Source organism: Rhinatrema bivittatum, chromosome 2 (assembly GCF_901001135.1).
Source record: "Rhinatrema bivittatum chromosome 2, aRhiBiv1.1, whole genome shotgun sequence".
NCBI classification, from domain to species: domain Eukaryota; kingdom Metazoa; phylum Chordata; class Amphibia; order Gymnophiona; family Rhinatrematidae; genus Rhinatrema; species Rhinatrema bivittatum.
Window position 1 is genome coordinate 112,515,535 of NC_042616.1, and position 27,583 is coordinate 112,543,117.

The window sequence follows — 27,583 nt, forward strand, 5'->3', positions numbered from 1 at the left end:
GCTGGCTAAGTAGTGAGATTCATACTTATCTGGCTAAACAGCATAGCTCTGCTATTGAATATCCCATGTAAGTTAACTGGATAAGTTTTAGTTGGCTAATTTACCTAGCGTTTTATTCTGAGTATCTACCTCCCTGTGATTACCCCAATCACAGAACAAAAAGGAGCTAAAAGTATGCAAAAGGAACATAACTGGAGGAGAGGGGCTGTCACCTGGCACCTTTCCCTGTCACCCCTACATCCCTGGAACCTTCTCCCCTTCCGAGGAGTGCGAGCTGCCACCGAACCTGGCGCGTGCCCTACCACGAGCCATCACTAACGGACTCCACGCGGTGTCTTTCCTTTCAACCCTGCCCCACCCCCCACCTCCACCTCCAGGAATCTTACACAGCTTCAGCCTCTGGCCCGCCTACCAGCCTCCTCCGCTGCACGGGATTGGCGCTCAACGAGGAAGCTCTCCTCGGATTGGCCTCTGTGACCGCCAGTCACCGTCTGAACGTCTTGCCGGGGATTGGGAAGGAAAGGCTGCCCCGCAGCCTGCTGTCAGTGACGGCAGCAGTAGCAGATCTGAGCGCGTCTCCGGCGTCCGATCTCTCCCTCTGCCTCATGCACCTGAGCGCCCCGGGGCCAGAAAGACTGCGCTAGACCGAGGAAGGCTCGGCCGGATTCGTCTGCTTTCCCCCCCCTCTGCGAGGCTGCCGGCTGGACCCCCACCATGGCTCAGCCGGATAAGAAGTTTTTCGAGAATCTCTCGGGCGCCGGTAAAGCGATTGCGGTGCTGACCAGCGGAGGGGATGCGCAGGGTAAGTGTGGAGGAGGCAGGCGGGAGGGCGCGAGGAGGAGGAGGAGGAGGAGGAAGGGCTGCGTGCTCCGGCATGGGCTCCCCCTAACACCTTGCCCAGCACCAGCGGGCGATGCTGCGCCCAGAGCCCATTCGATCCCTTCGAAGCCAAATTCCGTCCGTCCCCCCCCCCCCTGCACCCGGCACAGCGACGCCGCGTTCACCTGGCCCCCGCAGCGGATGAGCCTTTCCCTCCCCTTCCTCCTTTAGTGACACTGCGTGTCGCCGGATTAGGTGGGACCGAACACCAGGCAAGGCAGAAGGTGACCCGGCCAGGAAGGAAGCGCGCGCTCCTGCTGCATTGCGGGGGTTTCGCGGCTTTCCCCCCTTGCTGCAGCGGGGGGGGGGGGATCTGCGTCTCTTGCCTCCGGCTTTCGCTTTCACTCGGAGCAGCGCTTCGCCTTTTATGACTTGAAATCGGACAGGGTCGCCCCAGAGCAGACAGCATCCGATCCCTCGATAGCGTTAACACGAGAGAGCTGCAGCTTCCTGCAAAAGCCCCAGAGAGCTTTCCCTAGGAATTGGGTGACGCGAGCGCGGGGAGAGGCGGAGGCGGAGTGCGCTTCCAAATCTTGGGAAGACGCAGAGCCTTGGCCACTAGCCGGCTTTGCTTCACGATCGCCTTTTGTCGCATACACAGTTTGCTCTTGGTTCACTGTTGTGCATAAACGATCCGTGGATAGTGAAGTTGTGAATGTATTAAGAAAAAAAAACAAAAAACAACAGTGGCTTCTTTTGCTGTATGACTAAGTTTTTGGGAATGTGCATCTTGCCGAGGAGGGTTTGGGGGCAGAGATGATATGGAAAACTTGAGTGCGGCAGTTAAGGAGAGTAAGATGTAGGTAACCTAACATTACCGGTATCACCGAGTAAGGCTTTTGGTAGCCTGTTATTTAGAATAAGACTTTACATTTTTAAGAAAAGGGTGTGGTATGATGATTCTATCATTTAAGGCCAGATTTGAGTTTGGAGGGGAAAAAAGTGCATGATGACTGCAAATTAAATTGCTTGTACGATTTTCAAACGGTTCTCCTTTGCCCAATTTAAATTCCTGCAACTGAGAGAAAGAAAAAATTCTATAGAAAAACAATGTGCAGCCAAATTTTGTGCAAAATGCATTCTGGAATACACTGGGCAAAAGACTCTTAGCATTATTTGTTGATGTATTTGCACTGGCTTTCTTTTTCCCTATTTTTCCTATTCCTGCAGGAGATTTGAGTCTGTAGGCAAAAAATATGTTGCTCAGAATTGTACAAACTGACTTGCAGACGTTTTGCACTTTTCTTGCACTCCAACTAACTAAAACTTAAATCTGTCTCTAAAAGGTTGTAGCAAAGATACAGTATAGTTAAAGAGAATTGAAATAATATTTTTAACAAAACCGAGTCTGCTTTGTCACTCACTCTGATGCCAAGTTTTACAGATTCATATTGAAATATTTTAGTTTGTGTCCTAATGTCCAAGTGATTTTGTGATGATTCACAAATTCCTTTAGAGATGGAGAACCAGAGAAAAAGCCCGTGTGTCTTTGGAACTGAAGGTTGAATATTACTAAAGTATGAGTTTTTGTAGATATGTGTGGGGGGATGATGGCTAGAGTATAGGCACAAGCATTATTATCTTAATGATGGCCTGGAGTGTAGCAGTGGGAAGGATTTTAGGATTAAATAGTATTTGGCCTGAGGAAGGATACATATAAGATTCCTGAAGATATACATGTAGGCATCATTAGGTATGGATTTTGATTCCAGTCTATTTCCCTGGCCTTGCAACTCTTCTCTTATACAGCTTCAGGATATTGCCTCTTCTACTTGCAAAAAATGACATGCATTCTCATAGGCAGATGTAATAAGGTGCACTATGCTGTGCGCACATGTTGATGCATAATTGTGCATACAATTTTTTGTGTTCAGACTTAATTCCCAATTTAACAAGGAGTTTTGCGGCCAAAAACATGTGGACATGTTAGCATGCTTGCATGCAAATCTAGTGATAATGAAGTTATTAGCAATTACTCCCCAATGCAGGGAAGTGCCTTAAAACCCTGAAATCAAAGTTTTTTTCTTTAATGGTAGAAATTGAATTCCTGGGGCAGAAATGGAGAAAAGTTCATATTTCTGGGGTGAGTGTTGGTCTGTGGTGCTGTGCCAGTGTGGTCTTTGGTTTGGAGGTCCTGGTCTCTAGTCTCCCAGGTCCAGGGTGGACCACTGTGCCTGGGAATCTTAGATCTGGGACCACACTGGCATAACATCACAGACTAACACTAGTCCCAGAAATGTGAGCTAACTTTACTCTATCTGTGCCCCAGGGCTTAAATTTCCAAGCTTAAAATAAAAACAGTCTAATTATTGTGGTACTCAAGTCCAGAATCCTAACCACAAATACTCTGCTCCAGGACCTCCGAGCCAGACATAAACTCTTTTGGGAAGGCACTTATAGTAGCACAATTGTCACCATTGTACAGTGCTTGCTTTGTGTACAACTGTCTATTGCTGTGGCCTCATGCTTCTCTAGATTTGAGAAAGACCTGAGAAGAACTGGCAGCAGAACTGTTGGCCAAGCAGGAATGCCTGGTAACATAATGGGAGGATGGTGGGGCTTATGCAGTAAACCAGTGCATGAGGTGACAGTAATAGACAATTGTCATCTTTGTGTAGTATTTGCTATGGGGTCCATATTGAAAAGCTAATCAGCTAGCGAACATGGTCATTATTCTGCGATGGGCCTTTATCATGTGCGTTAGGGCCTTATCACATCGCAGAAGTATTATTAAAATTAGGGGAAGGGGAGGAGTGTGGGTGGGGGTTAGGTGGAGTTATCTTCCGGCAGTGCTGCGGGAGATAATGTTTTTCACTTTATTGCCGGCAGCATCATGGGAAATAACTAAACCTTTTCACATGGCGCTATGGGGGCGATAGTGTGCAGTGCGGCTGCATCGTGGCAGGCAAAACCACACCGCCGTGATGTGGCCAGCTACCTACTATCACCCACTGTCCTTTTTTTCATGACACAAAATGAATCTAGGGGTAAGTTAGCTGGATAAACTTACTTGGCTAACCGGGTCATTCATCAGAATGCGTTATGGCGTTAACGCACGCCATCACCCTAGCTTGGTGGAACCCTGATATAGAGTCCATCAAGCTACAGTGAGAGAACATAGTAGAAATGTCAACTTTTTGAGACTTTTCTCTCTCCAAATGACTTCAAATCTTCACCAAGGTGTACTGTGCTGTTCGTAAGAATCCCCCCCCCCCCCCCTAGACACACAATGGAAGAAAATCTTTAGTGAACAGGGCCCTAAATTAGTACACAAGGCAACTTGCCCAAGGTCACAAGAAGCATCAACAGGATTTTAATTCTAGCTTCCCTAGTTCTTAGTATTCTGCTTTAATCAGTAGGCCATTGCTCCTGAAGTCAAATAATATTTAAATACAGCACATAAAGCCAGAAAGAGGTACTGGATTACTTCTACACATATCTATAATGCTAGTAGGTGTGCACTGTACTGTACAGACACATACTGCTCATCCATAGCACATAGAGATGAGAAAACTGCCACTGCAAAGTCACACCCTAAAACAAGTCAATGCTCATCCACAGCTTAGTGAGAAGGCCAAAGTACCAGAAAACCACTAGTAAGCATTCACAGCAAGAGAGACTTATGCAGGTAAAGTAATGGAACAAAACATAGGCACATCATTACAGGAGAGAGATTATACACAACTACTCCAGTCTGATTAACTGACTTGGGTTTGGCAAGGCAAATAATCAAATCCAAATTCTCTGTATCTCCCTTTTCCCATGTTGTGGATAGGGTTTGATCAGTGTACCTCAAATGCAGCCAGCACAGATGAGAGTCGGCTAAAGTTAACCGAGTAACCAGGAATTACTATGAGAACTCCTGTCTTAGATGTCCCGCTCTTCACCAGAATGTGAATGAGAAGCAACTGCCTGCAATCTGGTAGATTTAGGACTTTGTAAATGACCAGTGGCCTCAGCCTCTTAGACTGACGATTCCTATTGCAAGCGATAAACCATTGCCATCTCTAGTTGTCTGGGTCCTCATCCTCCCTGTATCTAAATGTCTAAATAATAGCCAGCTGCAGGCTCTTTAGACAGCGCCTGCCAGGGACAGAGGAGTTAGCTGGCTGCGGGCTCTCTGATGCTGCTGCTGCTGCTGCGTACGTGCAGTGCTGCAGCGCGTCACAGTCGCGGAAGGAGGAAGTGGCTGCAGTCCCTGCACACTTCCCTCCCTCCGCTATGACAGCGGGAGGCCGCCCTCGGGGACCCATCACTCATCTCTCCCTCCGCGGGATGGGGCGGAGATTCCCGACATGAAGCAGAACAGGAACGAACGTACCAGAATGAGAGAGGGCGGGAGGAGCTCGCCGTCTTTACGCGCTTTTCGCTTTCTTTTGCCCTCCGACCCGTTTATTTAATTTTTTTTTTTTGGCAGATGATGATGAGCTGCCTAAGCTTCTTAGACTGTCTATGGTGCAATGCCCCGGTCCTCGCGCCCCCTCCCCCCCTCCCCCCCGGCATGGCTGCAGTCAGCCGCTAGGCGCCCGGGGTGGCTTCTTATAGGAGTGGCAGGGGAAGCCCTCGCCCTCCCGCCGTGCGCCTGGCAGCAGGTGATCATTTCTGGGGAAAGGAGGCTGCGCGGCCTGACAGAACCGGTGTGCAGTAATGAATGCCCAAATGCTCGGAATGGCCCAGCTTTTTGCACCCTCCATAGAGAGGCCGGTGTATGGCTCAGGAGTTCACCGGCATGATGGGCGAGGACAAGCAGGCAGCGTAAAGCATGCATCAGTGAGTGGGAGGAGGCCGAGCAGCCGCCGCGGTCGTCGAGCCTTTCAAGGTCATTGGTACTGCCAGAGAGAGAGAGAGACTGGTGCATGCTGATGCTGATGCTGCCGCTGCTCATAGTTATTGACGACAGACGCGCCCAAGTTGCCCGGCTGTAGTCACGATCTGTTGCAGCCTTGTTGGAATATCTAGTAAACATGGACTGACACTTTGTGATTACAGGACCCACCCCTTAGCATGGTAGGGAACATTGATCATACCAGAGAATTTATCTCAATCTTATCTTTTCCAGAATTTATTTTTTTTTCAGTTCTGGATTGCAATTGCAGAATACCAGGATAATAGCAGGCATCAGATCACTGTGCAGATTCATACTTTTTTTTTTTTTTTTTTACTATCTCTCACTCTTAGCATTTTCAGTTGTTGAGTCACAATTTGCAAGCCTCCCTCTAAAGCAGCAGAACCCCAGCATAATTAAGTAATTTGTAACATTGGCCTTGAAAGATAATTAAATGATAGACATGCAAGAATCCTTTCGTTTTAACTCGTGTGTTAAAAATAATCTGCACTTTTCGATAATAAAAATCAGATCTTGGGTCAGAAAAAGCTCCTGTGTTGTTTTTTTTTTATTTATCAGAATCATTGTTACTGACACATTTCTTATAGACATCCATTACTACCAGATAAAAAGATTTGGCTTTTGTATATTTCCTTTTTCTTTTTCATTTTCACAAATTGTACATGACATAACTCTAAATTATATGATGCTAGTGATAGAATGTGTTATGGTTCTATCACAGTTTTTCCATTCTAATAGTTTTATAATCTGTCCTAATAATGTTTTCTTCTCACATTTGCTGTTCAACCTTAGATGTTATTGGTTTCTATTACATAAGTACCGGTATCAGTAGACATAAAATTATGTGCATTGTATGCTATTATGGGTTTTCTGCAAAACATTCAGAGGACACTGGGACCACTAAAATATCTAACAAATCCTAATGTTATATGGGAGTGACAGGCTTTTAGACTTAGAACCAGTGATTCTGCTTCCCAGCAGTTGCTTCCAGGTCAAGGACCTTGAATTGTTATTACATAATTGAAAGGGATAATTTGCATATTATGAAAAAATGCTTGATATGTTTGTACAGACTGGCAGGTGCAGTGATAATAGAACTAGATTGTGTATACCATGAATGGCCAACTCCAATCCTTTAGAGCCACAAACAGGCCAGGTTTTCAGAATATCCACAATGAATATGCATGAGATAGATTTGCATCAGATTGATTTCTGATGTAAAATTTTTCAGGAAGGCCTTAAAGACCTACATATTTCAAAAGGCTTACAATACTGGTAGTTGACCCTCTTAATACTATTTTCTGTGGCTGTTTTCCAATTGAAATAACTGTATTTATGTACCTTTTATTGTACTTGTGTTTCAGCCCTCTGTAGATGTTTTATTGTACCCAGCTCTGAAATTTGGAAGGGCAGGCAATACATTTTCTAAATAAATAGATATGCATGAGATAGATTTGCATGCACTGCCTTCACTGTATGCAAATCTGTCTCATCGATATTCATTGGGAATATCTTGATAACCTGGCCTGTTTTGTGGCTCCCAAGGACTGGAATTGGCCACCCCTGCTTTATGGGCTGCAGTCAAGTAACCTTAAATTTGACCCCCATTTTTATTTGTTAGTTCTTTTTTTAGCATGAGAAAATACATGATGGATATCTCTAGACAGTCAGCCATTTATGTGACTGAAATTTCCACGACCTTAACATCTGAACATGCTTAATTGGCTGAACGCATACCTTAGAATAGAGCTGTGCTGAACTTCAGGCCCTCCCTAATGACTATGCATGAGATGTGTGTACAATTGAGGCAGTGTGCATGCAAAGCTAGCTCATGTATAGCCACTAGGGAGAATCTGTAAAGCAGACTGCTTTGCATCCCTTGAGGCTCGCAGTTGGACAGGCCTTTTCATATGGCTCCCATTTTCTTTGCTGTGAGAAATTCATAGATTAAATAAATGTGTGCCTCTTTTGCAGAACACAGCATCTCATTTGTGAAGTCCTTGAACTGTTGATGATTATGAAAGACAAAGACAAAAAAACCTTGTTTTGAGTTGGATGGCAAGAAGAAACAGGGAATCTAGGATATATTAAAAGTAAATAAATACAAATAGCCAGTCAAACCATTTAGAAACGGTCATTAGATATTTTTCTAGAATAGAATAACTAGTAGGAATTGAACAATTACACAGTGGAAGTTCATTCCAACAATGTCACATAATTAATTCTTTTAGAATATCTTGCTTTTAAACCACTTTATGAAGAAAATATTTTTTTTTAAATGAGACCAGACTAACTACGTGACACCTCGAGCTACAGTCTTCCTTCAGCTGAAACACAGGAAATGATGGCAGATAAGGAGTGCAAGGTCCATCTACCCACTCCTGGTGCGATACCACATAACCTCACAGCCTAACAGCCAGGAATTCGCTGAACTTACTGTTTGTTTTCTAGAATTTGGTTATTGTTTTGGCTTCCACTGGGAAGCAGTTCTACATATCCTCTACCATTTCTCCCCATCAAGAACTATTTCCTTGTTATTCCTTAAGTCTGTCCGCTTTCAGCGTCGTGCCAGCCTTGTTTTAGAACGCCTTTTCCTTAGGAAAAAGGTTTGCTTCTTATGTATTATTTATACCTTTGAGGTATTTGACTACCACTATCATATCCTGTCTTGTTTTCTTCTATATATTTAGAGGTAGATTTTAAAAGCCTTGCATGCGCAAAAACAGCCACATGGGAGCTATGCAAATTTTAAAGAGCTGGGAAGGGCGCGTGTACATCAATGTGAGCGTGCCCAGAAAAAGAGGGTGGAAAAGGGGCAGGACATGGGTGTTCCAGAGATGGGGCCAGCACTGACATGTATAACCCCTTATTTTCCTCAGCTGGCGCGCATAACATACAGTGCGCCCCAGCTCCTCAGTAGAAAGAGAGAGAGAGCGAGCATGACTCTTTATAAGCCGCAGTCTGATACTCTGTATAATGACCATTATAAGGGGGCACTTTGATTCGGGATGAGTTTTCGGGAGGTGGGTTGGGGGGGTAGTGTAAAATTGACATTAAAGAATTTTAGACCTTATAAACGATGAAAATTCTAACAAGAGGAGTCTCTGCTAATTGCATTGTACAAATCAACTCCTTTTCATCGCTTATAAGGTCTAAAATTCTTTAATGATGTCAATTTACAATGGATGCCTCTGAATGTGTCTGTAACACCCACCTAACCCCAACCCACCTCCCGAAAACTGACCACGAATCACGAATCAAAGTGTCCCCTTACAATAGTTCATATATAGAGTATCAGACTGAGCCTTATAAGGAGGCGCTATCTGTCTCTCTCATGTAACCTACACATATACTTCATAAAATAGTGTGCGTCGAGATACGTGTGTTTATGGGCACACACGTAGCCCTACTCGTTAGGTTCTTAAGTCTTGTCTCCTAGGGCTTTTGTTGAAGGCTGCCATTTTGAAAGCAATTCTCTGGATTGCTTCTACTTTTTGTCTATATTCTTTTTTGGGATATGGCCTCCAGATGAGTTGTTACCATGACTTGAACTGTCTTATTATCTCTCTTACTACTGGTAAAACCATCTCCCTATACATCTTATTCTTTCTTTCTTAATATGCTTATATTCTGCAAAATCCATAAAATGTTTGGTGTAGATTCCAATAAAACATTAAAATTAATCCACAAAAGAACATCTTTTGATCCTTGCCCAGGTTTGGATTTTCTCACAGGCCTACTAAGTCTGTGCCTAGGGCGATAAACTTCCGGTGGCAGTAAAGTTCCAAGGGACACAAAAATCTGTGGAAGATCCGGCTCGCACTACCCTGTCACCAGCCTCATTAAACAGTACAACTGCATGCCCCTTTGAGTGAAGCAGTGTTTCACATCCCTGATAGTCCATGTGGAGCTGAGGAGGGACTTTGAAGGCTGAGCCATTGAGAGGCAACCAATGGGTTCCTGCCCCTGGCCAAGTTTCACCTTTCTGGGGGAGGGGCCCATGATACCAATAGTGCCTAGATGCAGTAACATTTTAAATTTGCCACTGTTCTTGTTGTTGCCATGATATAATGATTTTATGTTTTGAGATAGGCTCATTCCATATCAGAACCTTTCCCTCTACTGTTATCTTTCTGTGCCATAAAGGCAGGGCTCGATTTAAGGTGATGACGTCCATTGGCAGGAGACTGGATAAGCGGTTCCCTCCTTCCTCTCCCCATGGGAAGCAGGGTGGCATCACAGGTTTTGGACACCTTCAGAATTTGGCACTCAAGGTGCAATGCTATGTTATCTATGCCTAAATGCGGCCCTGCCTAAAGGCATAACTTTGCATTTTTTCCATTAAATTCTAGTTGCTGTTGAAGATCTTTTGTATCATCTGCATAAACACAAACTTACCTACCAGCCTCTTAGCAATAAAGTATTGAATGGGCTTGGATCCAGGACTGCTTCTAGATACTTCACTGCTAACCCTCTTTCCTTGATATGAAACTCATTTATCATTACCCTCTGACTATTATTACTTAATCAGTTTCTAACCCAGTTTACCACTTGGGACCCACCCACTAAGCTGCTCAGTTTATTTATGAACCTTATGTATGGGATAGTGTCAAAGCCTTACTGATGTCTAAATGTACCACATCAAGAACTCACCTTTGATGTACTTCTTTGGTCACTCAGTCAAAGTCATTGACCAGGTTTGTTTGACATGATCTCTGGTAAAACTATGCTGTTCTGGATTTTTGTAATCTGCTTGATTCAAGATTAATTCAACACAGAGTTCAGACTGACTGGCCATTAGAAGCCATCTTTTTAACTTACATAACAAACAGTGACATATGGGGGGTTTGGAACATATCTAGCTACTTTGTTTATCTGTCATCAAGCTTTATCATTTATCATCAGCTGTGTCGAAACGCCATGCACTGTATATTGGAGGGGAGGGGAAAAGACAGAGGCACGATGGAGAATACGACTCTGTTAACTACCAAGTACCGGTAGTCATCTTTACTAGTCCATAGATTGTATTGTACAGTAAAGTAACTTGGCTGCTTCAGACTTTGAGATAGGGGCCGTGCAGTACAATTTACTAGATAAATGAAGCTTGACCTCCGTGCCGCAAATGCGCAGTAGAGAGTAACTCTACCACGCATGCTTGGGCAGCACGTCGGTCAGAGCTTGCCAGTAACAAAAATGGCGCGGCGAGGAGCAGTAGCAGTGTCGGCGGCAGCGGTGAGCAGTAGCGGCAGCAGCGCGAGGGAGGGAGGGACCTCCCCCGGAGATCTTCCGTCTGCACCATCCGAAGGGGTTGTGAATGAGCTGAGAGAGGGGGAGTGACTGAGGGGAGGGAGGAGGGAGTGACTGAGGGGAGGGGGAGGGAGAGAGGGGGAGTGGGGGGTGGGAGGAGAGAGTGAGGGGAGAGGGGAGGGGGAGGAGAGTGAGGGGAGAGGGAGGGGGAGAATGAGGGGAGGTAAGGTAACTAGCCGGTAAGTCCGTTGTTACGGACTTACCGGCTAGTTAGATTATATTCAGTTACTACAGGGTGGCCCATGGAAAATTATCTTGCCTCCAATGCACTGGTATTGGAGGCAGGCTACTTTTCCATGGGCCACCCTGTAGAAGCAATATGTAATTGCTGGGCTTTTATTTCCCTTCCAACTACATCTTACCTCTTTATCCATATAATGTTCCAATTTCAAGGTTATTGTTTGTTTTCAACAATTCAGATATGGTAATCATGGTTAATGTATCAAAAAGTCTATAGTGGCTCACCAAGTATTTTATTTTGTTGGACTCTAGGGAAAAGTAACTTTTGTTGGAATCTCATTGTTGAGGATGCTGCCTGGGAAAGTAAAAAAGACTTTTGAAATAACTCCAATGAGAAACCTGAGCTACTGCTTGAGAATAAAAAAGGGCAGTAATTTTATTTTGCCTTACATTGTTAATCCAAGCTATCTCTGTCTACTCATCATTTTCAGGTTATTAATAATCAGAATGAAATAGTTGTTAGAGATTGAAACTCTGACTTGGTCTAAAAGTGCAAGTTAGAAGAAAATAATTTTTGATACCATATAGAGTGCCTTAATTTCTTTTCTGGACCTTCGGCCCTTTATAATATATTATTCCCTTTCTCCCCTGTGGGTCAGCCACAAATCAGGAGTGAGGAAAACTCCCTGCAGGGTTTGAAATCATAGAGGAGCAAGGGGCTCCTTCCCTATGAAGCCTCACCTCCTACCCATGCCAGCACGAGGCTGAGCAAGGCACAGCCCGGGAATCGGCCCTCTCTGTCCTCTATACATAACATGGGCAGCTAGGACTCATTGGCCTCTCCCTACACTTGCCCCCTTTATAATAAACATGTCCACTATCCAAATAAGAGACTGATACAATGTGTGGGAATTATAAGGCCGCAGCTTTATTAATTCACAAGTGTAATAGGTGAGGAGCTGGTCCATCTAAATACCAACACAACAGATTTAAGTAGGAGCCCATCCTCTATCTACCTTTTGAGACTTCATCCAAGTTTACCATAGAATGTTATTTTCATTTTCTTGGTATTAATGTAAGGATATCCTTGAGTGGAGGATGTGTTTACAAATATAGGTTAGAATTTTGGATATAATAAAGCATATTTTGTTAAGTAAATAAAAACAAGTGGCAATAAATGATTAGATGAAAAATGCTCTAAAGGCTGAATACAGCCTGCGGCTCATTGCGTGGCGAGAGGCTGCAGATTAAAGATTTGTAGAGCTTTTACTTATGATATTGTCATTTGTTTAAATACAAAAAAATGTTTCTTTTAATTATTTGTGGATATTTGGATTGGATCCTATTTCCCTCTCATTTTGTGCTTATTTAGTGAGTAATTTGAGAGGTGGTTGCTTCTAGTTGTTGTGATTATTAATGTAAGTCTGACATTTAGGGACTGATGTACAAAAGTGCAGAAACTCTGACTGCTTTATGTGCTAAGCATTTACTGAAGGTGAAAAGTCATAGTAAATGCCTCAGGATGTCAGCCAATTAAGTCCCTGAGATGTTCACAGCAGGGGCTACTTGTGACTCCCTCACTGCAAATACAAATATTAACCTCTACCTGACAGTCTGTTTTTACTTGCTGTGCTCCTGAAGCTTGGGGGGTGGGTAATGACTTGACAGAAAAAAAAGTTGAAGGCCTAGGTCTTTGAACAGACATTTATTTAATATCATTGAGCCAGGAAATATATCAGAGTGGACTGAAAATATGGTCTGTAGGAATTTATGTTCTTATGGGATTTTTAGCCGGATTGTTGCATTATGTGTGCAGATCTTACCCGATTTTACATTGGGTGCATTTGTTTTAATGAATGCAATGCATTTTTATTGTTTGCTGCTTTAAGGCTTATGGTATGAAAACAGATTATCAAATACTACTAATAAAATTGTAATAGCCATGTATTCAAATATGGAAAATTATTGGTAATGAAGGGTCAGGATCTTTTTCTGCATTCACCCTTTACGTACTAATTTGTGGTAAGAATTGCAGTATTTATTGTGAATTTCTTAAGTCAGAAAAGGTATCAGCACCTAGAGGTTGGCCTTAAATTGATCCTGCATGAGCGAGCTTGGGTGAGAAGACAGTGGACCACTTCCTTCCCTAACCTGGAGCCTCTGTTGACGCCTTTGCCTTTGCTGTTATAGTCAGCGCATGAAGGAGGTAGAAGAAAAAAGTTGGAAAGGGAGGAAGAAAAGGAGGATAGAAAGCAGTGAGTGAGAAGTTGAGAGAGAGGAGACTAACAAGGGAGACAGAAGGTGTGGCCTTGGTGTGCATCACAGCTGAGGTGGCCATACAGCTGGCTTTCTGGTCTGTGCACTATGCCTTGGATTTGTTTCTGTCCCAGGACAGTCTTCAGCTTTCCATGACCCAGAGCTGCTTGGAGCATGGCTTCCCTCTTCTGCTCTGGGTAAGCAAGGCAGTATTTGAGATTTCCTCTGGAGGAGTGATCCTTTGCCAGGCCTGAACCTTCTCTTGTGCTGGTCAGCAGTAAGGTGGAATGCCTCCAGACAGGTTGTGGCAGTCTCCTTCTATAACTTGCCTTTTGCTGGCATGGACTTCTTACTGGTCTCTTACCCTAAGAGTGGTGAGCAGTGCTCCAGGATTCGGGGTAATAGGAAGATTATTGCATATTCTGGCTCTGGGGGATGGTGTCCCTGCTTTCTTGGCTGCTCGCGATGTCTCTTCCACATCCAGCAGTTCTGGAACTTCTTCCCCTTAGATCAGGGATAAGCAAAAATTTTGAGCTGCAGCCCCTCTTCCATTCATGCATTTGGCTGAAACACCCCCCCCCCCTCCAGAAGGGTTACTATATAGAGCACACAGACGCGTGTGCACACACATGCACGTACGCACAGACACGATATTCACCAAGCAGCCATGCTGCCAACCAGTAGCTCAAAGCCCCATTTTGTTTCTTGTTAAGTTGTTAAGTTACTGAAAGGAGTAAACTCACACATATACATAATACAGATTTACATAGCTACAGATTTACAGCGACACAGATACCCAGACAGACATAGACAGACCTCGCACACAGACAGACAGTTACCCATACCAAGAAAGAGAGACAAAGACACCTGTATGCAGACAGGCAGAGAGACACAGACATAGCACACCTAGACAGAAAAACACAGATATACCACAGACAGACATAGAGGAGGACACAGTCTGACCACACATACACAGAGCAAAGCACACCAAATACAGAGACACACCCTTCACACAAAGATAAGGACAGGAAACCTTTTTTTTAAAAAAGGTGCCAGTCAGAATTATTTAGGAGCTGAGAAAAATTCCACCCTGCCCAACCTTTTTTTTTTTTTTACTGTTTCTTTTAATTTCTCCTATTTTCTCTCTATTTTTGGATTTTTCTTTGCTCATCATTTTTTATTCTCGTGTTTTGCTCACGCCTGCGTTAGATGATCTCTAGCTTCTCCCCTCCTTTTCTCTTGTCCTCATCTCATCTTCCTCTTCTTTCCCTCCTTTTCCATCTCCTGCTCGCTCTTCTCTGGCACTTCCCAATCTCCTGTCGTCACTTTTTTTTACAAGTAGGCACACACTTTCAATTATCCTGGGAACAAATTATCTGCAGATGTTTGCACCTACTTTTTCTGTGGGTGCATTTCTCGAGAGTGCACAGGTTTGAGACTGCAATCTGTGCATGTCACTTTCCTCCCTGGACATAAACATTCCCTTGGAAATGCCTTCTTCCACTGCGGCCAAGAGTACGCACACCGTGGAACCCCATGCATGATTTTATCCAGGTAAAAAGCAGGCAATTTCTATACATCCTTTTTTTTCCGGGTAAATTGATATTTACCTGGGCAAATGGCTTATGAAAGTTGCCCATCCAGTACTGACAAATTTACCATCTGCTGTAAATGTGGAAGGTCATTCACGTTAACTTTCCAAATTTACTGTAGTGTAGTATATCGGCTTCTTGGTTTTCTGTTTTAGTAGGTCTAGATTTCAGTTTAGCCAGTAACTCAGTAATTTTCTTAAAGTACAGGACATTTCTGTGAAGGCGTACATTCATTCCAGGTATAGATGAGAAGCTACATATGAACTGGATGAACAGCAGAGGTTCAATGGTAATGTCTAAGGTCAGACCTCAAAACTAAAACACAAGAAAGTGGTTGACATGAAATAGTTGCCTACATGTACATCAAATCAGAGTGAAACAAAATCTGTACATTTGTGGGTGTTACTAATATTTTATCTATGCATATATCTCATAAACCTGGGGTGTTATCCAGCTGGATAGCTTCCTTAAAGTAAATCACAAGCCCCCACAAAATGAAAAAAAAAAAAAAAGCCATGACTTAAACAGAGAGCCCCAAGACAGCCAGGATTTTGGCAGTCATTTACCTTTGTCAAGGAGAGTTATTAAAAGGATTAGTAAATATCCTAAAAATGATTTAAATGAAAAGGTGGAAAACAATTATATTCCTTATCTTTGCAAATGTAATTCATTAAAACACCTATCTATTGGAGCTTCATTTTTAGGGATTTATGCATTGCATCATGACTTTTTTATTTTCTGTCCAGATACTGGAAAATCAGCAACATGCAGATGCAGTCAAGAGTTTGTCACAAATGAGTTTACTTAGCATGACTGTGCAACTCCTTTCTGGCTCTGAAGCACTGTCTTATCCGTCTATTTAAATTCCTCTTGGAGCAAAATCCTTCTGTTCAACATAAAGTCTGTATGAAATATCTTGGTAAATGAATAAAGTTCAATTATTATGGTGCAGGGATAGGCATCTCCAGTCCTGGAGTGCCACAAGCAAGTCTGGTTTTCAGAATATTATCAATTAATATGAATGAGCTATATTTGCATTCAGTGGAGTCAATACATGCAGATAAACCTCATGCATATTCCTGAAAAACCAGACCTGGTTGGATCGGAGTTGCCTACCCTTATTATAGAGAGTCAATACTGTCTCCCACTGTATAGTCCTTTGTCACAACCAATGTACAAATCGAGAGTGTATTAAAAATGTGTATTAGCTTCCAGTAACTTATTATAGTGAAATAGAAGAAAGTTCATCATCAGTGTTCATGTCAACAGAATGATGTTGCAGCCATGATGTCTTAAAATCATGGAAAAATATTTTTGCATACTATGAGCCATTTAAAAGACAAATCCATATTATGATCAATGTATGTAGCACATCAAATGCCTTTCGATGTTTATATAGTGCATTTTCTCTTCAGTATTTAATATTTTGTTCCACTGCATGTGATAACTGATGCTTAAATCAGTGTCTGAAGAACTTTTATACTATCTTCAAGTGTCTAATACCCTAAAAAGGGGCTGCTTTTTAACAATGACTTCCCTACTCTGTGTGTAAATAAATATAGCATTTGCTAAAGATGTGACTCATTTAATTCAAAAGCAGTCTTTTTTAACTGCATATTTAAGATAAAACAATGGCGGGTGCAGAACACAGAGCCTAACTCGCATCAATCTGAGATACAGCATTTGCGCATGAAAGTGGACGTGCAGAGATTAATGCTAGTAATTTATAAACTGTATGGCGAGAGCTGCATAGTTTTTAAATTACTGTGTATTTCAGCTCAAAGTACACATATATGTTTCTGTACTCATGTACATTTCTGATGCAAGAAAATGCATACTTTACCCATTTTATAAATCTATGCATGTATATTTTATGTGAAATAATTGTGACCCTGCATAAATAAAATGGAGGAGCAGGTATTTTATAAAGTATACCATTTCGAAAATACTTGTGTGCGTGCTTAGGTTCAGTAGTTTGCTCATAACTTCACCAGTTCACCCAGTCCTTCTCTGGTTCATCTAAATCTTCTAGCACTTCATTCTGAACCCTCCACCAGTTCACCCAGACCTCCTGCCTACAGATAAGTCTGATTTCACTTGCACAAATCAAGTAGGTAGCAGTTGTAAAAGTATATAAATACACTTTGGTAATGTATATGCATTTACCTCTTACAAAATATCATCTACCATGCGTACTTCAGAGTACCAGAAGAGTACCACCCTGGAACACCCCCTATACCTCCCCTCCCCCCCCCTTGATAAAATGTTCATGTGAAATCAAAAACATATTCTCGACATTTCTAAAATAACATATACATGCATGCATGCTGCTAATGTGCAATTATAGAGTCACGTAAAATTATAGTTTGATTTGATAATGTCACCATAAAAAACTTTTATTTTTCCTATATATAATTTGATTTAAATACAGACTTGATGTTATCAACAAGCATATTTTAGTTCAAATATGTTTATTGACTTTCAGCAAGAAAAACATACAATAATATAACCACACAATGAAACATTATCTTAGTCAAAAACGACAGTTTAGAAAATATGTCTTCCGTTCTATTATTCTTTTCTAATCCCTTCCCCAATGATTCAGGTATCTGAATCCTAACCGGATGTCGTATTCTTGTACATCCGGCCAGTATTGAAATTGTTCTTCCTCCCATCTTGTACCCCAGCTTTCCCTCCCACCCTCCCCCCTCCCATACCAGAATCAATTCTTAGGTTGCTATCAATTCTAAAGGGTGTTTAGTACAAGACTTCTAGCCCGAAAGAGAAGTAATGTATCTTTCACAGATATTTAAGAATCTAGTTTTAGCTCGTGACGCCATTGACTCCATAGACATTATATAGTGGATAGCATTGTGCCATTGCCAGTATGATGGAGTATCCTCTTCCCGCCATACAAGCAAAATTGATCGTTTCCCTTGAGCCAACAATTTCTGCACAATCTGTCTTCTGCTTTTTTTAAGATAAGTGGCTAATCTCATTTCAAACAGAATTATATCAGTTGCAGTGGAAATGAGCATCCCATAAGACTGTTAATGTATGCTACTATTCGTTTCCAAAATTCCTGTATTCGGGGACAACTCCAAAAACAATGAATAAGGGAGCCCTGCTCTAGAGAACACTTCCTATTTACTATATACGGAGTTAAGTGTGCTTTAGAAATGAAACATAGAAACATAGAAATGACGGCAGAAGAAGACCAAATGGCCCATCCAGTCTGCCCAGCAAGCTTCACACATTTTTTTCTCTCATACTTATCTGTTTCTCTTAGCTCTTGGTTCTATTTCCCTTCCACCCCCACCTTTAATGTAGAGAGCAGTGATGGAGCTGCATCCAAGTGAAATATCTAGCTTGATTAGTTAGGGGTAGTAGCCGCCGCAATAAGCAAGCTACACTCATGCTTATTTGTTTTACCCAGACTATGTTATACAGCCCTTATTGGTTGTTTTTCTTCTCCCATGATGTTGAAGCAGAGAGCCATGCTGGATATGCATCGAAAGTGAAGTATCAGGCACATTTGGTTTGGGGTAGTAACCGCCGTAACAAGCCAGCTACTCCCCGCTTTGTGAGTGCGAACCCTCATTTCTTCTCCCCTGCCGTTGAAGCAGAGAGCTCTGCTGGATGTGTGAAGTATCAGTTTTTCTTCTCCCCTGCCATTGAAGCAGAGAACTATGCTGTATATACATTGAAAGTGAAGTATCAGGCTTATTTGATTTGGGGTAGTAACCGCCATAACAAGCCAGCTACTCCCCTCTTTGTGAGTGTGAATCCTTTTTACCACATTTCCTCTAGTGCTAGGGAGATGAAGGCTCTGTGTAGAAATCTGAACTGCATTTCTCTGAGTTGACTGTTAGACGAAAGGTATAGTATAGTTTGTCTTGAAATCATGCTGGAAGTGGGTTACTATCAATGGGAAAACCTCCTTCCTGCCTCCATTGCTTCCAAAGAGAGGAAATCCAGCTTGCCGGAGCGAGTTTCCATAAAGCTTTATATAATGAGGATAATGAAAGCCTCTGTCTCTCAATTCGACAGTAGTCTATTTTTTCCACTATAGAAGCAGTGAGACCCATCGATAATAATGATTGAATATAGTAGCAGAACTGTAGGTATGAAAATGTATCTTGAGAGCAAAGGCCATATCTAGTTTGTAAGGTCTAGAAAGACATAATATTCCCCTCCCCTGATAAAACATGTTGGGTGATACCTTTTCTTGCCAAAATAAAAAGTTTTGTGAGGAAGAACCGGGCTGGAAATCAGCATTGTCTTGTATGGATATCAATGGAGTATAAATGGTTGGAATATCTAGCCTATTCATAAGGGACTTCCATGCCCATCATATAGGAGTCAATAAGACATGGTGTGCTAATTGTAATTCATATCCCAAATCTAAAGTTTCTGTTATCATTTTATCACTATCAGTGTCTGTGAAGGTCGAGCCCTCATATAATCAGTCTCTGATTATATGAAGGCTCGCCAAATTATATGCTTCCATGTCGGGAAGATCCATACCCTCATCCTTCCAGTTCTTTTTTAATTTTACAAGCGCCCCCCTAGGCTTCTTCCCTGACAAGGAAAAAAGATAGCATTTTGTCTAGAGTCTGGAGATCTTTCCTAGTGAGACGAATAGGAAGCATTTGCAAAACGGATAACCATTTAGGGAAAAGCACCATCTTGAAGAGATTTATTCTGCCTAGTGACAAAGGAAGGGAGTGCCACAATGTTAATTTGTCTTTGATACTAGTAAGTAATGAATGTACATTGAGAGTATAAATATGGTCGAAATCAGTAGAAATGTATACCCCTAGATATTGGAAAGAGCCTTCAGCCCATCGTAATGGGAAGTCTCCTGCAACTCCTTTTTAAGAGGCATGTTGAGCTTGAATCTAGAAAAACTGCCATACACCTGAATAAGTGGGAGAAGATGCATAAGGGATCAAAAAGGGTTCAGCAAAAAGACTACCAAATCATCTGCAAATGTAGCATACTTAAAAATCGAGGTACCCATCTTGAGACCCTGAATATCTATGTGATGCTATAGTGCCATTAAAAGGGGTTCTAGTGATAAAAGAAACAGGAGTGGGAAAGGGGGCAACCTTGACGCATCCCTCTATGTATTGCAAAATCTTCCGACATTTCTCCATTGACTACCACTGCTGTTATGGGGTGAGCGTATACAAACGTATTCCATTCAAGAATAGGCCTATCATGCCCATACATTCTAAAAGAGAAAATAAGTATTGCCACTCTACTCTATCGAACACCTTTTCGGCGTCGAAGCTAACTATCATAAACTGTTGATTAGTATAGGTACAGTATGCTATAGATGACAGTAGTCGTATCACATTTTTAATTGCGTAGCGACCCCTAAGGAATCCTGCCTGACAGGAGCCAATGTATTCTGGTAAAATCGACGCCAATCTGTTAACCAAAATTTTTGCAAGCAATTTTTGGTCGTAATGTAGCAGGGAAGTTGGTCTGTAAGAGGTTACTGAAGTAGGATCTTTACCTGGTTTAGGAAGTACTGTGATAATTGATTTGTTTATCCCCAGTGGGTAAGAGCCTTCTTCAACCAAGGCCACAAATACTTTACTCAGTATGGGCGGGATATGATCAATCAACAATTTAAACATTTCTGCATTAAACCTGTTGGGGCTTGGGACCTTTAAAAAGTTTTCTGATTGTATACCACCTATGATTTCACCCTCCCTAATTGGTTGATTCAATCTCTGTAAATGTGCTTTTGTTAAGGATTTCACACAAGCTTTTTTAGAAAGCTCTGGCAATGTTCCAGATCAACTTCTCCAGAACTGTATAATTCAGAGAGTCTCTGAAATTTTAGTTGTTATTCCTCCTTTAGTTTTCTTAATTTGGGATACAAACTTGGTGCCACTATCTGCTTTTATTAACCACGACAGTAGTTTCCCTTCTTTGTTAGATTGATAATATATTTTGTATTTGTAATAGAGTATATTTTGCTCTCTGATGCAATACCATGTTTAAAGCGGCCTGTGTTGCCATATATTCTTTCCTGTTTATTACATTATCTCGTAATAGAACTTTTTTACAACGTGTTAACGCCTTTTCTAGTTCTAAGGTCTTTTTGCCAGTGTTTTATGATGCCATGTGATATAATGAAGATTTTGATTCAGAACTTTGGTTCATTTAGCCAGTCCCAGCAGTTTTAGTGTGAAAATGCACATACATCTCCTCGCAGAACTGCCTTACCAATGTACCAGAACAAAATAGGGGAATCTACTGTTATTGGAAGCATAATTCAAGCATTTAGTTTTTAAATACTCCTGAAAGGTGGAGTGCGCATACACCCCTTGCAGGAGGCCTTCCTTCCCAGTCCCTTCAAGGTCAGCCAGATCGGTGCATCGTCGGATATGGCTATATTCCCAATTCCTGCTTCGTCTACCTGAGCAAAGCTCATTTCAAAAATTAAAAAATAATCTACCCTAGAGTAAGTAGCATGGGCTCTAGATAAGTGGGTGAAGTCTTTCTCTTTGGGGTGTAGTGTTCTCCAGACATCTAAAAGCTGAAGCCCTGAGAGTATGAAAGGTATACCTTTACGTGAACCCATTTTTGTCCCTCTATGAACATGAGACCTATTCATTAGGGGGTCTACAGTGAGGTTAAAATCTCCCCCGAATATCACAGTGCCACCCATTATTGGCAGTAGTTTCTGAAAAATATGACAAAAAAAGGAATGGTCTTGTTGGTTAGCAGCATACAGATTACATAACTTAAACTGAGAGCCTGCTATGGAGCCTCCTGTTATAATATACCTTTCCTGAGGATCTGAGTGTACATGATTAACCTGCAAGGGAATATTTTTGTGTATTAAGATCACCACTCCTGCTGACCTGGTGGAGGCCGAGGCATAATATAATTGTCCCATCCAATCACTATGAAACTTTGAGTGTTCTTTATCATTCAGATGTGTCTCCTGCAAGAATACAACATCAGCGGACTGTTTTTTAGTGAGTCCAGAACTTTTCTGCGTTTTATTGGGATATGAATTCCTCAGATGTTCCAAGAAATCAACTTTAAGTGTTTTTACTCAGTATTAGTCTAGATAAACCAAACAATGATCCATAAGAAACCTGTTCTCAAGGTGATCATTCCCCCAGCTAGAGTGATCCCCTGTTCTCCCAATTGGAAAACAAAGCCTTAACCCTTTATTTGTAACCCTTAGCAACCTTTTCTTATTAGAGCTAAAAAATAGTATGAACGTTCCCCCTTCCCTCTCAAACCCAACCCCTTACCCAAATTTGGAACTATCCAACTAGAAGTCACTATCCTACCTTATACTTCCCAGCCGTCCGCATCCACCCCTCACCCGTCCCCCCTATTAGTTCTTTCACCGACTATTCCATTATGATGATGGTGTAAGCTGGTCATTCTTCCAAACTTGTGCCTGAAGCGCATGAGATTCTGTGTTCCTTGTACAGAATCTAAGTTGCTCGAATTGAACTGACGTTGTGCATTCTAAACAGTCTATTTTGAAATCCTCCATGAACAAAAAGAAGAAACAATTTTAGTTTAAAAACATGGGATCCACAACAACTAGAACACAGCCCAGTGCCTTGTGTTCCAGGTACGGGGCATTGACAGTCTCTTAAATGTGCTTCCTTCCCTTAACAAAACTAGTTCCCCTCCTCCCTGTCACTATACCTTGAGGATAGCCGCTCTTCCATCATGCTCCATTAATAGATGTAAAAAACGTCAGACTGAGCAAAATGAAAAAGGAAAAACAGTTTCTTATTGTCTCAGGGTTCCACCCACAGGGAAGAGCCTTGTGGGAACTCGCCACGATAGGCTAGATCTCAGCAGTAATGGACACAGAGAGAAAAGGATATTTATTATACTGCAACGAGGAAGGTTGCCCTTGGGATGGGCAGTATGGCACAGTCCAGAGTAAGAATTACCCAGAGATGATATCTGGTAGCGGCCCGCAGAGCGGGGTGCACTGGAACTTGCTTTCTCCAAGAGCTTGTTGTAGTGTAGGTCCAGTAGTGGTCCTCAGAGTGGAGTATGCCGAGAATCCACATTGTAGATGACAAGCTTGGAAGGTAGATCCGGTAGTGGTCCGCAGAGCGGGGTACGTTAAGAATCCACACTGTGGATGACAAGCTTGGAAGGTAGATCCGGTAGTGGTCCGCAGAGCGGGGTACGCCGAGAATCCACACCGTAAAAGACAAGCGAGGCAGGAGAGACAGGCAGGGTAGGTGTAGTACTCACTCTGAAGAAGCAGAGACTGTAACAGAGAAGGCCCTTCGAGGAGCGGGTGACCGGAACGTGGCAAGGCCCCCGAGGAGCGGGTACCTAAGGCGTTCGAGCAGGAACACAGGCACAAACAGGCCTCTGCTAAGTAAAGGAATTCAGCAGAAAGGAAGTCCTTGCTAACTCGTAGGACGGACGGTCCAATAGGTTTAAATACACACAGGCAGTGACGTCATGCGGAGGGGACGCCCCCCCGAGGTTCCTGCCATGACGTGCATAAGAGAGGGGTGGCGCGCGCGATTGGCCTAGGTTATTCCCGATTCAAAATGGCGAACACAATAACCCACACCGTCCCGGGGACGCCAGGGAGGTCGGCGTTCAGAGGCAGAGGTAACCATCTTGGCAAGAGTTGCTGGAGCTGGGAAAAAAGAGGTGAGCAACAGAGGGCACAGCCGTCTGCGACCGGGCGCAACATCCAGTTCTTCAATTCTATCTTCTTGTTTATTGATGCTGGCTTTAAGATTTGCTACAGTAGTTTATAAGGCTGCGGTCTATCGAGGGTCGCCGCCACTCGGTGTTACAGGACTTTAAACCGATTATCAAATGCGACCATCCGTTCATTTACCTTGGAAAGCTTTTCAATAATTTTTTGAAATTCCGGCTCTGGGGCCCCAACCCCTGCTCCCTTTAATTCTGCTATCATCACCCTTGATAACATTGCGGCCTCCTGCACTTGATCCACGGTCGCCATCTTGTCTCCTCCAGGTCCGAGCTTGTCTTTTTATTTTTCAGGTTGGGTAACCTGAGCTGAAATGCCAAGGAAAGCTTTAGCAGGTAAAAGGGAACTTTTGAAGTGCTCTGGAGAGTAGATGTTAATTCCAGAAGGGGTTGAAGAAGGCAGATGCGGATCATGGGGAAGACAGAGCAGCGAAATCACATCTTGCTCCATTCAAGGCAACTCGTGATCTCCAGCAAGCATATTTTATTTGACTGTAGGATTACAACTTTTTAAATGTTCCATGTAAATGATTGATATTTAAATTGAAAGATGCTTTACTGAAGTTGAGAGCTTCTAACATGCAAATTCATCTGATTGTGAATTGTGAGAAAAATTGTACTGTGAAACCAAAGAAGTGAATTTACAAAGGGATTCTGTGCATAAACTAGCATAACATATCATTCATATCATCTTAATAAATTTAAATAAAACATCATCTAAAATATCACACACAGAATAATTCATAAGAACATAAGAATTGCCATATTGGGTCAGACCAAGGGTCCATCAAGCCCAGTATCCTGTTTCCAACAGTGGCCAATCCAAGTCACAAGTACCTGGCAAGTACCCAAACATTAAATAAATCTTAGGCTACTGTTACTTATTAATTAATACAATTTATGGATTTTTCCTCTAGGAACTTATCCAAACCTTTTTTAAACCCAGTTACCCTAACTGCTGTAACCACATCCTCTGGCAATGAATTCCAGAGCTCAACTATGCCCTGAGTGAAAGAATTTTCTTTGATTTGTTTTAAATGAGATACTTGTTAACTTTATGGAGTGCCCCCTAGTCCTTCTATTATCTGAGAGAGTAAATAACCAATTTACATTAACTTTTTCAAGTCCTTTCATGACTTTTTTAGACCCCTATCATATCCCCTGTCAGTCATCTCTTCTCCAAACTGAACAGCCCTAACTTCCTTAGCCTTGCCTCATAGGACAGCCGTTCCATGCCACTTATCATTTTGGTCACCCTTCTCTGCACTTTCTCCAGTGCAACTATATCTTTTTTGCGATGTGGCGACCAGAATTGCACACAGTATTCATGATGTGGTCTCATCATGGAGCGATACAGAGGCATTGACATCCATCGTTTTATTTGCTATTCCCTTCTTAATAATTCCTAACATTTTGTTTGCTTTTTTCATCGCCACAGCACACTGAGCCGGCAATTTCAATGCTTAGATCTCTTTCCTGGGTGGTAACTCCTAAGATAGAAACCTAGCATTGTGTAACTACAGAAAGGGTTATTTTTCCCTATAGGCATCACCTTGTCCACGTTAAATTTCTTCTCCCATTTGGAAGCCCAATCTTCCAGTCTTCAAGGTCCTTCTGCAATTTTTCACAATCCGCTTGAGATTTAACTACTCTGCATAATTTTGTGTCATCTGCAAATTCGATCACCTCACTCGTCCTACCTCTTTCCAGATCATTTACAAATATATTAAAAAGCATTGATCCTATACAGATCCCTGAGATAGTCCACTGTTTACCTTTTTCCACTGTAAAAACAGACCATTTAATCCTACTCTCCATTTCCTGTCTTTTAACCAGCTTGTAATCACAAAAGGGCATCGCCTCCTATCCCATGACTTTTTGGTTTTCTTAGAAGCTGGGGGACTTTATCAAATGCCTTTTGAAAATCCAAATATGCCACATTTACTGGTTAGCCACATATTTACTGGTTAGCCACATATTTATTTACCCCTTCAAAATAAATGTAGATTTGTGAGGCAAGACTTCCCTTGGGTAAATCCATGCTGGCTGTGTCCCATTAAACTATGTCTATCTAAATGTTTTGTCATTTTATTCTTTCTTTCTTTCTTTCTTTATTTGATGAGTTTTATATACCGTTATTCAGTTGAGCCATCATAACGGTTTACAAAAGTATACATTTATCTAGTAACTGAGCAGTAATATGAACGTTAAACAGATTCTTAACAGTTGGGTAGTTTCCATGATTTTTCCGGACACTGAAGTCAGGCTCACCAGTCTGTAGTTTCCCGGATCACCACTGGAGCCTATTTTAAATATTGGGGTTATAATGGCCATCTTCCAGTCTTCAGGTACAACAATGATTTTAATGATAGGTTACACATTAATTGAAATATTTATTTATTTATTTATTTATTTATTTATTTATTTATGTAGTATACCGACATTCGATCGAGATATCACATCGGTTTCCAGATAACAGGTTGAATAGAGCGGGAACTGCCTTATTTTACATTGTAACAAGTTCATTTTTTAGTTCTTTCAGAACCCTGGGGTGTATGCCATCTAGTCCCGGACATTTACTACTCTTCAGTTTGTTAGTCTGGCCTTCCAGGTTCACCATGATTTGGTTCAGTTCATGTGAATCATAACCCTTGAAAACTGTTTCCAGAACGGGTATCTCCACAAAATCCTCTTCAGTAAACACAGAAGCAAAGAAATTGTGTAATCTTTCCACGATGGCCTTATCTTTCCTAAGGGCCCCTTTCACCCCTCAATCATCCAACCGTGAGTTTTTGCCTCTTTGGCCAATTTCTTTTCAAATTCTCTCTTATCCTGTCTTATGAATGTCTTGCATTTAGCTTGCCGGTTCTTATGCTTAATCCTATTTTCTTCTGATGGATTCTTCTTCCAATTTTTGAATGAAGATCTTTTGACTAAAATAGCCTCTTTCACCTCACTTTTTAGCCATGCTGGCAATCGTTTGACCTTCTTTCCACCTTTCTTAATGCGAGGAACACAAATGGACTATTCTTCTAGGATGGTATTTTTTTAACAATATCCATGTCTGTAAGATTATCGGAACTTAAACGTTATCTAAGCTCAACTTTGCACTTAGGAATTATGCAGTGCCAAACCAATTAGCCCATTTGAAAGTAATGAAGCCAGTGTTCTCACTCTTCAAGATGCTGCACAAGTCCAGGGTCACTCTGTAACACGGCGCTGTCTCAACATCACAGGGTAATCCAACAAAGCCCGTCTTGGTGGATGACATATAAAACCCAAATGTTCTCACAGACTTCTTCATGAGATATGACGGCAGAAAAGGGAGACCTTTACCAGCTTGCTAAAATCTTTCTTTCAATGGATGATGGCAAGACTCCTATTACTCAGAGTAGGTATTGAGTATGAAACTCAGTCTTAACTTGCAGATTCACTGCAGCAAATTTCTATTAACAAAGCTCTCTTGGCAGAGCTTTGGGGAATCCGTGGAAAAAGCCACTGGGAAAAGCCCTTAGCAAAGGCTCTTTCGAGTAATGTCCGTTTTCTAGGTAACTCAGAGTTTCTTTTCTTCGAGTCAAACCTCATTGAATATTCAGTTCCATAGGCTCCAACGTTGATCTTGATTGTATGTCACTACTTCCTATAGACACAGGATTAGTGGGATGCAAATAATAGGAATATTCCTTGCCAGTTAATGTTCAGAAAGTTTGTTAGCAAAACAGGTGCTAGAACAAAAACCATTTCATAGCTGGATACAAAGTTTTTACCAAGGACATGTTTC

At 42.0% G+C, this 27,583-nt stretch overlaps 1 protein-coding gene across 9 annotated transcripts in view; it reads left to right on the forward strand.

The window, feature by feature from the left end:
• Window positions 1-494: 494 nt before the first annotated feature.
• PFKP (phosphofructokinase, platelet) overlaps window positions 495-27,583 on the forward strand; it is a 295,600-nt gene continuing 268,511 nt past the window's right edge. For 7 of the 9 annotated variants that reach the window (XR_003854471.1, XR_003854472.1, XM_029588549.1 and 4 more), the window contains exon 1: window positions 495-802. Coding sequence is in view for 7 of the 9 variants with exons in the window: in XM_029588549.1 (XP_029444409.1) it covers window positions 715-802 (88 nt within the window). In the remaining 2 variants the exon portion in view is untranslated. The remainder of the gene's footprint in view (window positions 803-27,583) is intronic. The other 2 variants (XM_029588547.1, XM_029588550.1) reach the window with 1 other exon arrangement.